The sequence below is a fragment of the Alexandromys fortis genome, unplaced genomic scaffold (genome assembly GCF_014885135.2).
Source record: "Alexandromys fortis isolate MF-2015 unplaced genomic scaffold, M_Fortis_MF-2015_v1.1 scaffold_40, whole genome shotgun sequence".
NCBI classification, from domain to species: Eukaryota; Metazoa; Chordata; class Mammalia; order Rodentia; family Cricetidae; genus Alexandromys; species Alexandromys fortis.
Genome location: NW_026067966.1, coordinates 8,932,042 through 8,944,267, shown reverse-complemented (window position 1 = coordinate 8,944,267; position 12,226 = coordinate 8,932,042). Strand labels below are relative to the sequence as shown.

Below are 12,226 nucleotides of genomic sequence, written 5' to 3'. Positions count from 1 at the left end.
GCAGCAGAGTCACAGGTGCACACATGCACAGGGCAGCCTGCAGCGGAGCCACAGGTGGACACATGCACAGGGCAGCAGAGTCACAGGTGCACACATGCACAGGGCAGCCTGCAGCGGAGCCACAGGTGGACAAATGCACAGGGCAGCAGAGCCACAGGTGCACACATCCACAGAAGGCTACTTACTGTGTAGCTTTGAACTAAGAGGAGCTTCAGTTCAGTTCATGCCAATGTGAGTAAACCATACCACTTCTTATTTTTATCTTAGAAATAACAAAGCCCATGCAGGGTAGAGCATGTGTTTACCTACATTTCTCTACACTGTTTCGTATTCTTAAAAAAGGTTTTAATGCTCTTATTTTCATTTGTCTTAATAAAAACTAAAGCCAATGAATTGTCTGGGAGAAAACTGCTAATGACTGCCTAAAGAATAAGTTACAAACCCTCTACACTGGTAAGAACGTTCCAAACGTATCTGAGATTTAAGTAAAGAAACAGGTAGTGAATGAGTCTGCCCTGTCTTGGCCTACACTGACTATGACAGATCTCTGAGGCTATACTGGTAGGAATGTGGTATTCGTTTATATTTTAATAGAATTTCCTTTTTGTTTAAAATTTTATTTTTGTACATTTGTAGTTGTAATACAATTGTATCAAATTCCTCCTTCCCTTTTCTCCCTTCAGCCACTCCCACGTTCCCTCACTCCAGCTCCTCCCATGCCCCTCTACTCTCTGGTTAATAGGCTCTTCTTCCGTAATTACTACTGTTACATATGTATGCATGTGTATGCATAAATCTATAAACAGAGCCCGAGGAGTCCATTTTTTGTTGCTTGTGCGTATATGGCTTCCGGGCTGACCTGAGGATTCCTTGAGATGAGATGTAGTAACCAGCTCTGACTTTGAGAGAAGATTCTGAAAAACAGCTGATTTAGCTAGGACGTTGGCATCCAGGTTCTCAGGAAAACCCTGGCACTGCAGGGACACTGGATGATACTTCAGGAAGGGACCGTGCTATCCAGATTGCTTACACTGCAGGGACACTGGATGATACTTCAGGAAGGGACCGTGCTATCCAGATTGCTTACACTGATGCTGTTTACTTTACTTATTGATAGTTAAAAGAAACAGAAGGGTAGGATAACCTAGTCTCCAAGTTCTCTTCACTGTCTACCCTCTTCCTAAAGATTTATTTTTTTTAAGTGTGTGTGTGTGTCTGCATGTCAGTGTAGGTGCCTATGTTGGAACCCCTGGAGTGTTGAGCCACCGAACCTGGGTGCTGGGAACCCAACTCGTATTCTCTGTGAGAGCAGCAGGTGTTCTTAAGCACGGAGTCACCTCTCCAGCCTCGGGAGTTTGACTGGCGGGCCACTGTACCTGTGCACTTCTGTGTGATCGACGACCACTTTCCTGCTGTGGTGACAAAGGTGAGTGGCTGTAGTAGGTTCCTACTGCTACCCCACATACAACACACAGGTACTGTGCTGACCCCAGAAAAAAACACACAACTCACATAATTCCAAAGAGGGATGATTGGACCACGGGGTACAGGGCATCTCACACTTACTTGGGTAAGCCTTTAATGCAAGCAGCCAAGTCCTTAGTCATAAAGCCGGCCTCGATGGTCTCAATGCAGACTTCTTCCAGAGCCTTGGCAAAGAAGCTCAGCTCGGTATTGTTGTCCAGCTTTGCTCTGTGGGCTAACCCTCGGGACCAGGCAAAAATGGAAGCTGTGGAAATAAAACGAGCAGTCTGCATTTCTATCACTCCGGTTATGGGGATTCCACGTGTTTCACCCTTTCCAGAGATGGGGCAGGCTTTTGTTTAGGTGAGGGGCATCATTAGATGCTATGAAGTAGAGACGAGTTTTAGGACAGCTCAAATACTTTATCTGAAGCCCCTTTACCCCTATGGCCTTAAGCAACAGTTCACTGTTCCAGGGGCGAAGGAAAATGCTTTGGAAAACACTCCTACCTGTAATCTCTACTCTCCAACAAATAGAACATCGACTTTATGCATTTTAAAGGACATTAAAATAGCTCCTAGTAGCTGGACATGGTGGCACACACCCATAATCCCAGAATTTGGGGAGTAGAGGCAGGGGGATTGCTGCAAGTTCAAGGCTAGTATATATCCTAGGCTAGCCTGGGGTACATAGTGAGACCTTGCCTCACCACCCACTGTCCAGATGAAGCAAACTTAAAACAAACCACAGCTCCTAGCATTAATGAGCCAGCAACTTGGTGACAGTTTTGCACAGGAGACTAAGAGGCAAAGGTACGCATCCCAGTTCCTCTGAGATTGCCTTTGAAGATGTCTCTGGCTGGAAATCAGTGAAGAACAGCATCTTACCAATGGGGTTGGTGGACGTCTCCTGTCCTTTCTGGTGCATGCGGTAGTGACGTGTGACGGTGCCATGGGCAGCCTCCGCTTCTACCGTCTTACCATCTGGACAAATCAGCACACTAGTCATCATGCCGAGGGAGCCATAACCTGTGAGGGGTAGAGCACACAGTGTTGGCTCCAACTGCACGAGCAGCACTGCCTGGATGCTGACGGGCGGTGATAAACTTGGCGCGTGTACAGTGTACATACAACTGTCGGTAACGCCTCTCTCTGCCCTTCAGAAACCAGGATCCTAGCTTCAAGGCTGAGTCGAACTGGACAGGCACCCTCATTCTCTTAGGAGCATCTGCTCTGTGATAGGGGCCACCTGTACTCCACTCCAGTTCTGCAGCCGGGGTGAGCAGGAGGACTTGGATGCAGGGACAGCCTTTCCCTGTTCAGTACTCCTGACGTTTCTGTAGCTCCTGCTCAGGGAACCTTACTCCAGCTTCTAAGTGCACGCAACTGCCTTTTCTTTTCAGGCATTCTCCACCTCACACATACTCACATACACACACATACTCACACATCTCACACACAAGGCACCTCACACATACTGAAGCTGATGACACGAACGTATAAACAGGTTACAAGCACGCCATTCTTTTCTTTTTGGTCTGATATGGACTTTGGTCATACTTTTTATTACTGGGGGTGTTCACGCACACGCACACGCTTTGGTCAGAGGACACTTTGTGGCGTCACTTCTTTCCTTCCACTGTGTGGACCCTGGGACCTGAACTGTGATCGCCAGGGTTGGTGGTAGATGTCTTTGCCTGCTGAGCCACAGTTAGCAGCCGATGTTGTTTTGGTCTTTGCCTTCGGTGAAATCAGTCTTTTCCCTCTGTAACTTGTTATCTCAAGCATTTGATGAAAAAAAAACAAAAACAAAACTCAAACCAAATTTGAGAATCACTCAATTTCCCCATGGTCAAATCCCATGGTGAGAATGTAAAAAGAGAACCAAGGACCTAGCAAGGAGTAAAGTGAGGAGCCCCTAACCACCAGAGGACAGCATCCGCAAGAGCTTGTTATCCGCCAACGGGTCCTAAGCAAGCGCCAAAGGAATTGTGATTCCCCCTCCCACCGCCTATCTGTACCAATCTAAATCTATGCACAGTGATCTGAGAGGGTAAGAGCAACTGTGTATTTCGAAATTGGGAATCAAAGGTGAAGTGTTTAGAAAGGAAAGAAAGCAGCCTCTGTGTGGGCGCAGCAGCTCAGTCGCTCTGCCGCCTGAGGCTTCAGATGCACAGGACTGGAGAGGAACTCAGCATCTCACTGACCTGCACACCACCCAACTGTGGCTTCCTGGCTCCCATCCCGTGTGTCTACTCAGACACTAGCTGGTGCCATTGTCAAGCTGAGGACCCAGATAGAAGGCTGTGAGTACCCAGCAGCTGTACCTCTCAGGAACCAAAGGGAAGCCGGCTCTGTTGCCTTGGAATGTGACTGGTTCTCTGAGGTAACTTGACTTATAGGCTCTAGAGCAGTGGTTCTTAACCTTCCTAATTCAACCCTTGAGTACAATTCCGCATGGTGTGCTCACCCCCAATCATAACAATGCTTTTTGCTACTTCATAACTGTAATTTTCCTACTGTTATGAATCGCATTGTAAATATCTGATGTGTGACCCCAAAGGGGTTGAGACCCGCATGCTGAGAACTACTGCTCTAGGCAAAAACTGGGTCTTGCCTGGGTCTTATCACACTTTAGAAATAGAAATATTTCTCCAGATGCTTCTTCCTATGATGACAGGACATTTAAAAACAACAGATGTGGGGATTTAGCTCACAGTACCGCACCTGTCTAGCACACACAAGGTCTTAGGGTGACCGTGCACCTTTCCCAGAACTTGGGTGACAAGGAATGGTTTTTCTTATCTACCATGGAGACCTGGCAAGAGGACTGTCCCTTCCTCTGTCCACTCAGCATAAATGTTTGAGATTTTAGAGAACCAGGAGGGTACATGGAACCCACATGTTATCTTCAGTCGGGCTGGCCTACTGGTTTTCAAATCCATTAGAGACACTCAGCTCTCACAAGAGAGCAAGCAGTGCCTTCTGGGAAAGCACACACAATTGGGCTAAGCAAACATTCATCAGGGGACATTCAGGTTCATGGAATTCTCTTGTGCAAACCTCAACCGAGGAACAATTTGGTCGTGAGGAAGTCAGGGAATCTGTGTGGAATTATTTGGCCCTAACACCTGGCACAACCACCCTGGTTTCTGGAATTTTTGTGAACCACGTTGGGCTTTGGTCCCTTCCCATGTTAGAAGCCGAACACCAAACAATTGCTTTGTAGAACATCAGAACAGCCTTTAAGGCCGGCAGAAGCATACTTAGGATCCATTGCCAGATGAATGAGCCCTTGGAGACCCCATCCTTGGGGGATCCCTCACTTCACTCCTTCTTCTTGGTTTTCTTTCTACATTCTTCTGTTTCTCTGAGACAGAGCTTCTCTCTGGATTCCTGGCTGTTCTTGAACTCACCAGGTAGACCATTCTGGCTTTGGAACTCAAAGAAATCCACTTGCTTCTATCTCCTGAGATTAAGGATGTGCACCACCATGCCTGGCCTCTTTTCACATTCTCGCCATGAGATGATGGGGAAACTGAGGCCGACTAGAGGCTTTGACATGTCAAATGGGGTAAAAGGCTGAGGTGTGTCGCCATTGTGAGACCGGAGGCAGGAAGGTCAAAGCACCTCGGAACTTCCTGTGTGACTTGAACAAAGCCACTTTCCCAGGGGAGCTTGCTTCCCTTACCTAAAGGGTGCCTGCAGGCACCCCAAAGTGCTGCCTTTCATCACGTGACAATGAAGGACTAAGAAATTTCCTTGTCACACCTGAGCACTCTGTGGAATGGGCCTCACTGCCAGCAGACACGCGCTTCCTCTCCCCGGTTCTCCGGCTGATTACCTTGGGCCACAGAGTCTGACTGCACATCACCGTCATAGTTCTTACAGGCCCAGATGAAGCCGCCCTCTGATTTCATGGCTTGGGCCACCATGTCATCAATGAGTCTATGCTCATACCAGATCTTCTGGGCTTCAAACTGGGACTTGTACTGCCTAAAACAAACAAACAGCAGAAAAGAGGAAGAAGACAGAATTAGTTTTCTCAGGGATGCCATTGCAACTCCCCAAAGGAACAGGAAACATTATTCTGAGTAGATACAGCACCAACTTGGGACTTACAGATGTGTGCTTAGATTCCTATCTAATCATCTTCTCATGGCGACCCCTCAAACTGGTCATCTCTGAGAACAATATTCTGTCTTAGGAATGAAGGTCTAAGAATTAGGTGAGGAAAACGGTTCTCCCAAGAATGTCTTTAAGTCCTATTATTTTAAATATAATGATCAGATTCTGAGATTTAACTTATTTTCAAAATGTAGTAAAGGGGAATAGACTACTGCACTGCTTGACACACTTCAGGAACTGGACACACTGTGGATAGTGCCCAGGCTGAAACAGTGGGCAGTAGGAAGATGCATAATCTCAATGCTCCAGTAAAGGCCTCTCGTCTAATCTCTAAGCCCCCGCCTGAACACTTGCTCTAACAGGGAGTTGTGCCTTACGCGTGACTGAAATGAAAACTGTTATATACTAAGACAAACGACAGCTTAAAGCAGACCTTCCCATCGCAGCGAAGGTCTTAGAAAAAAACAAACTGGGTCTGCCTCAGAAACCCACTTTTGAACCATCAGTACTTTATAATATAAACGGGTTACTTTATTCAAACATAGAACAATCCTTCCCCCACCAAGAAATAAATGTGTGGCCCTAATTAAGAGTACATTTACCCTCTAGGGGCACTGAGAGGGGTTTCCTTCCAGTTCTGCTAAACTCAGACTTGACATTACCTGACGGAAGGATTAGTGATGATGCTCTTTCTGTTTGTCCCAGGAGCTACACCCTAGATGCCAGCTTACTCGAAAACAGGAGAAGGAAGAGAAGAGCTGTACTCACTTGTCATAGATCTCCTGAAAGATGTCTTTGAAACGTCCATCATACTTCTTCAGGATAGTGTTTTTGGTGCTTAGATACAAAGGCCAGCCCTTGGACAGAGCCATCTGGAAGGAACTGTGTGCAAAATCTTCAATTGACTTATCCTGGTTGTACATGCCCATGGCAACACCACCACCTTCTGTGAAGGAGAAACCACCAAGAACAGAGAGAAGAAGGGTAAGGGTGGTGGGATTTGTAGCAGAGCCAAAACCATGCATAACCACCAAAGACCAGTTTCTCAGCAGCCAGAACTGGGCCAGGACTGTGGAATTCCAGGTGACTGTCCAATTTGAACAGTCTATGACACAGGCACCGAGGAGAAGCACGCACTAGGTAACAATGTTAGAACATGTGTTTGCAAGGGCACCAGCAGTAAGAAACCGTATGGCCTTTAAGGCCCTGAAGACTGTAGGCACAGAGGCACACATCGTTAAACCCAGCACTTGGCAGTCAGAGACAGGCAGATCTCGGTCAACTTGAGGCCAGCCTGGTCTACATAGTAAATACTAGGATAGCCAGGGCTACATAGTGAAACTCTTCTCAATAAAAGAAGGGCAGGGGGTGGGAGAAGCAGGCAGGTACACTGGAATCTTCACACACTGTAACCATTTCCAACACGTATTTTATTTTCTAACAGTGTGCATGTATGATGTATGTGTCTGTGAATGTGAGGATGTGCTGCCTGGCTGCCATGGCGCTCATGTAAGCCAAGAGCCAAATTCTGACGTGAGTCTTCATCTTCTCTTGCTGTAGGCTGGATCTCCTCTGCTGCTCACTGTCTGTCAGGTCAGCCAGCTCCTAGAGTCCCTTGCCTCTGCTTCCTGTCTCTCTGGAGGGGCACGTCTGCCTCTGTGCCTGGCTTTTCATGTGCATTCTGAGGATTTGAGCTCATGCTTGCGCGGCAAGTACTTTATCCAGTGAGGCGCCTCCCCAGTTCCCAACGCGCATTTTAAACTTAGGTATGCTCAGTCTTCAGTCATGGAGAAAGACTTGCATTTTGACAACTGGGTGAAAATCTTCTCATTTCCTGGGGGATACTGAGCACACCTATAGTAATTGGTGGAAACAATTATGTTTCCGTGTAATCACCGGTCTTTCACAACTCCTTTTAACTGACCTCTGTTATTACTGAAAGTCAGAACCTGAATCCATGCCAAGGCCCCAGGCTAACTGGCTGAGAGCGTGAAAAACAATAAAACCTGCAGAACTAGATTCTACTAAAACAGTATTGCTTAGCGGAGGCAAGGACAACAAAAGCTTTCATTTCTGGACTGTTTTCTTCTGTGTGTGTGTGTGCAGTGTGTGTGTGTGTGCGCGCGCGCGCGAGCACACATGTGCATTCATGTCTGTGCATACCACACCACTGTGTGTGGAGACCAACTGACCAACTCAGGTGTTGGTCTCCCACCTTGTTTAAGGTGGGGTCTCTTGCTACTAACTGCTGCAGAGGCTAGGGTGGGTAGTCTTTAAACTTCCAGGGGTTCTCCTGTCCCTGTCTCACCTCTTGTCTTAGAGCGCTGGGGTTACAGACATACAACTGTACTTAGCTTAGTGGGTTCTGGGGCTTCAAACTCAGGTCCTAAAATTTGTGCAGTGAGTGCTTTACCCACAAAACCATCCTCCCACCCCTTAATGCACTGTTTTCTCTTGGCTTTACTTTTCAGTTCTTAATTTCAAAAGAGACTTGAAGTGTTTAGAAATCTCTTTTTGTTGTTACTGTACATTTTCAAAAAGGTAAAAAGAAAATAATTTAGCAAATAATGAAATCAATTCTAAGTAGAAAGCCCAACAGAGCAAGGACAAGGATACAGGGCAGGAGACCGGAACACCTAGCTTGTACACTCCACAAACAACAGAGGCTGACACTTTCCACTCTAACACAAATGCACGCTTACACCCTTCTCTTTGTCTCTCTGCATTTCCACCAAGGCCGTTAGGTTCGCCCCTTGTGTCTATCTGTGCCATGGGAAACCATGGAACTCATCACTTTTTTATTTTAGCTTTTGATGTTCCTCAGAAATGTTGCATAGTCAGCTTGTCTTTTAAGGCAGTTACATAGGGAGGTTTTCACAAAACAGTAACAAGGTTGCTAAGGCCCCTGTTCGAATGAAATGCAGCTGCAGGGACCGCACCTACCTTCGAAGCTATGCACCAAGTACGTCACCTTTTGACTTCCGTCTTTTGGCGTGTAGGTTATCTCTACTTTTCCAGGCCCAGGAACAACAAAATCAGTTGCTCTGTACTGTGAAGAGGGAACACATATTAGGAAGAAGAGTGCCCCATCAGGAAGTACACGGGGGAAAAACAGATTACATAGCCAAACACGGCCGTGCAATTGGACGCTCTTTGGTTTCAAGAGGTAGGGTTAGGAGGGGTCCAGGGAGTCCTATTAGTAACAGTGCAGTTAGGGATCAGTAAGTCTTGACCAGGAGCCCACCACATGTACAGTAATTACGATTCAGAGAGGGCAGAGAATAACACTAAGTTCTGTCTTAACCTTATTTCCATTGCTGCTATCAGATACCCCGCTAAAACCAATTTAGGGGACAAAGGGTTTTTTTCAGCACAGTTCCGGGTTACAGCCCACCAGAATGGGGCGGTCACAGCAGCACACACTGGGGAAGCTGGTCCTAGCACACCCACAACCAGGAAGGGAGAACAATGAGCGCACACATGCCTATGTTCAGCTTGCTCTCTCATTCAGCCTAAGGCCCAGTGTGGGATACAGTGCCACTCAGAGTCAGGGAGGATCTTCCCACTTAAACTAACTGGATTTAAACAAAAACAAAAAACAAGGGACTGGAGAGATGGCTCAGTGGTTAAGAGCATTGTCTGCTCTTCCAAAGGTCCTGAGTTCAATTCCCAGCAACCACATGGTGGCTCACAACCATCTGTGATGAGGTCTGGTGCCCTCTTCTGGCCTTTAGGCATACACGTAGGAAAGAATATTGTATACATAATAAATATTTAAAAAAAAAAATCCCTCACAGACGAGCTCACAGGCCAACCTACTCTAGACCGTTCCTTCGTGAACCTCCCTTCCCAGGTGACTCTATACTGTGGTAACAGATCAAAACTGCCTGTCACGAACGTTTTCAACTAGGAAGCTCAGAGCCGCAGAGAGACAAGCATAGGTGAGGGCAACTGCAGAAGTTTCACATGTCAGAAGTGGGTGAAATGAGACAATGAAGGAAGATGACCTTGGCCATCGTCAGGCTGGAGGGGTGCCAACACCAGCTCTGGTGTTGGTGACGACAGAAGAGCCTGAACTCTGACCTCACTCTAAGCTAGAAATCGTGTGCTGAGCAAAGCTGATTCCAACAAGTGTTTCAAGACGGAACCGGGGAAAGAATGGACCAGGTCAAGCGGCCTGGGAGGTGTCCTCCTGTGGGATTTTCGGGGCTGAGTCATTCTCTGTGGTGATCGTTCTTTCCGGCACCAGACCTACATCCACAAGAGGCAGTCCCTCTGAGAGCAGTAGTGACAGGCTGCGGGCCCTTTCGAGGGCAGGTACTTTCCAGTTGAGCCTGGGCCGCTCTAGTGGAGACACGTATCCAGCACACACCAGGCACCCACAAGTCACTGCCCAATGGGATCTTTTCCAGTGATCTGTTTTATCCAGTAACTAGAGTCAGGCACCAGTGGGGGGGCAGCCACACCTGCTGCTTTACAGTAATCCTAGCCACAGTGTGTAAGAAACAGTCAGCTAACAGAAAAGATTAAACACTTCTGTCATAGGAAGTCCGTTAGTATAGTAATTCAGACATCGAGGTGCCCTAAAATACTTTGTAAAGATCTATAAACATTTAACAGAGTCAACACGCTGTTTAAAAAAAAAAATCTGTTCTTCCAAATGACAAATATCACAAAAAATTAAGTAACAAAAGAACAAACAAAACAAAAACACTAACTAGGCAGTAAGTTGTCAGGTCAAAGACAGGGAACTGGCACTTCTGCCATTTAGACTCTCTTGCTCAGGCCTTTTGGAGACAGCTGTGAAGGGCTGGCCAGGATGAAGCAATATCATGAGCCACAATGTAAAACAAAAGCCACAGGCCATGTCCAGGACCGAGCTGGTGGCCTTCTCCCAGGAACTCAGGTACATCTGCTGTGGCCACACTGCCTTCAGGGTGACCCCGTGCACACCTCTAGAGGTCAGTAGTACACATTTCCGTTTTAAGGTTCATTTATAAACTACTCTCTATTAAAACCTGAAAAACAGTTTCAACAGACTTTGGAATCTGTGTCATTGCAACCTTTCTCAACTCATCAATGACACTATTATACAAGACCAGAAACGACACTTGTTTTCCAAGCAGTACAGAATGCTTCACCAAGACTGATTTCAACTCTTGGGTGACTCAAGTATGTTTGGTAGGTGTTTTTTTTTTTTTTTTCCCCTTGATTTTCTGAGATAGGGTTTCTCTGTGTAGCCCTGGCTGTCCTGGAACTCACGCTATAGACCAGGCTGGCCTTGAACATGGGGATCTGTCTGCCTCTGTCTCCCGAGTGCTAGGATTAAAGGTGTGCGCGCCACTACTACCCAGCATTGTTTGGTAGTTCTTAAGGTGGCTGCCTATTAGAATCAGCTGGGATTTAAAACAAAATAAAACAACCCCCCCCCCCTCCGGTCCTTACAAAATTCAGACTTCAGCTGCTCTAGGATGGGAGTCTAGGTCTAGATACTGGAAGTGAAACAAACAAACAAACAAACAAGACAACTGAGCAGCAATGAAATACAGTTCTCAGCACTCCCATCGACAGTGAAATCTCACGAAAGGATCCCTCTGTGCAGCCAGCACCGACAACCGCCCATCTGAGGCTATGGTATCACTAAGGCAAAAGTGAGAGTATCATGTGGATAACTTAACAAAAGGATAAAGCTATGTTTGGGGGGAAAAGGTGGGTGCTTATTTGAAAGTTTATCTGTATTTTCATCCTTTCCTAAACATATATAAATACACAGTTTACACATAACATATGTTGGATTTATTTAAAGGGCAGAGAAACCCAAAGAACGAAACACAGAAATAAGAGCTATAGATTCACAAAAAATAAACACGAAAAATCAAATTATGTTCAAACTACTCACTTGGTCTCCGTAGGCATGACGACCAATGATGATGGGTTTTACCCAGCCTGTCACCAGTCGGGGGATGTTTTTGCAGATAATAGCTTCCCTGAAGACAGTGCCACCAAGAATGTTTCGGATGGTGCCATTTGGTGATTTCCACATTTGTTTCAACTTGAACTCCTCAACCCTCTTCTCATCGGGGGTGATGGTAGCACACTTGACGCCAACGTTGTACTTCTTTATGGCTTCTGCAGCATCCTTGGTGACCTGGTCATTGGTGGCATCACGATTCTCTATGCCTAAGTCGTAGCTTGGAGAGGGAGAGAAGTCAGTGTAACTTTGTGGACAAACTGAACTGACAGGCTGTCACCTGCCTGCAGAGCTGGCCGGGCCAAAGCGAAGACTCAAACACATCTAAACATGCTTGTTTTAGCATCAACACATTCTAAACAAAACAAAACAAAGAAAAGAAAAGAAAAAAGAAAACCACTAGGAGTCTGGGCCCTGCTTCCCTGAACTGCAGTCAGTGGGAAGCTGTCTTTCAGGAAACCAACGAACTCAGCTAAAACTACCTCCTGCTTTTCACCACACAAAACAACGACAGCACATGGCCTGGTTTCTCTCCACATAATCAGCATATGAATTAAGTCCGAGTACAACTTTATTTTCCCATAGTAAGTTTTATACCTTACCGATAAAGAGGTGGAGCGGTAAAAGGATTTTTTTTTTTTTTTTTTTTTTTTTTTTTTTTTTT

General features: G+C 46.3%; 1 protein-coding gene across 1 annotated transcript in view; it reads right to left on the bottom strand.

Moving 5' to 3' along the window:
- The window catches only part of Idh1 (isocitrate dehydrogenase (NADP(+)) 1), a 21,572-nt gene that overhangs the window by 2,493 nt on the left and 6,853 nt on the right, over positions 1 to 12,226 (bottom strand). The window contains exons 3-8 of the mRNA XM_050154215.1: positions 11,491 to 11,782; positions 8,535 to 8,640; positions 6,360 to 6,537; positions 5,308 to 5,459; positions 2,352 to 2,492; positions 1,567 to 1,729 (exon numbers count right to left, since the gene is read on the bottom strand). Of these exons, the coding sequence (XP_050010172.1) occupies positions 1,567 to 1,729; positions 2,352 to 2,492; positions 5,308 to 5,459; positions 6,360 to 6,537; positions 8,535 to 8,640; positions 11,491 to 11,782 (1,032 nt within the window). The remainder of the gene's footprint in view (positions 1 to 1,566; positions 1,730 to 2,351; positions 2,493 to 5,307; positions 5,460 to 6,359; positions 6,538 to 8,534; positions 8,641 to 11,490; positions 11,783 to 12,226) is intronic.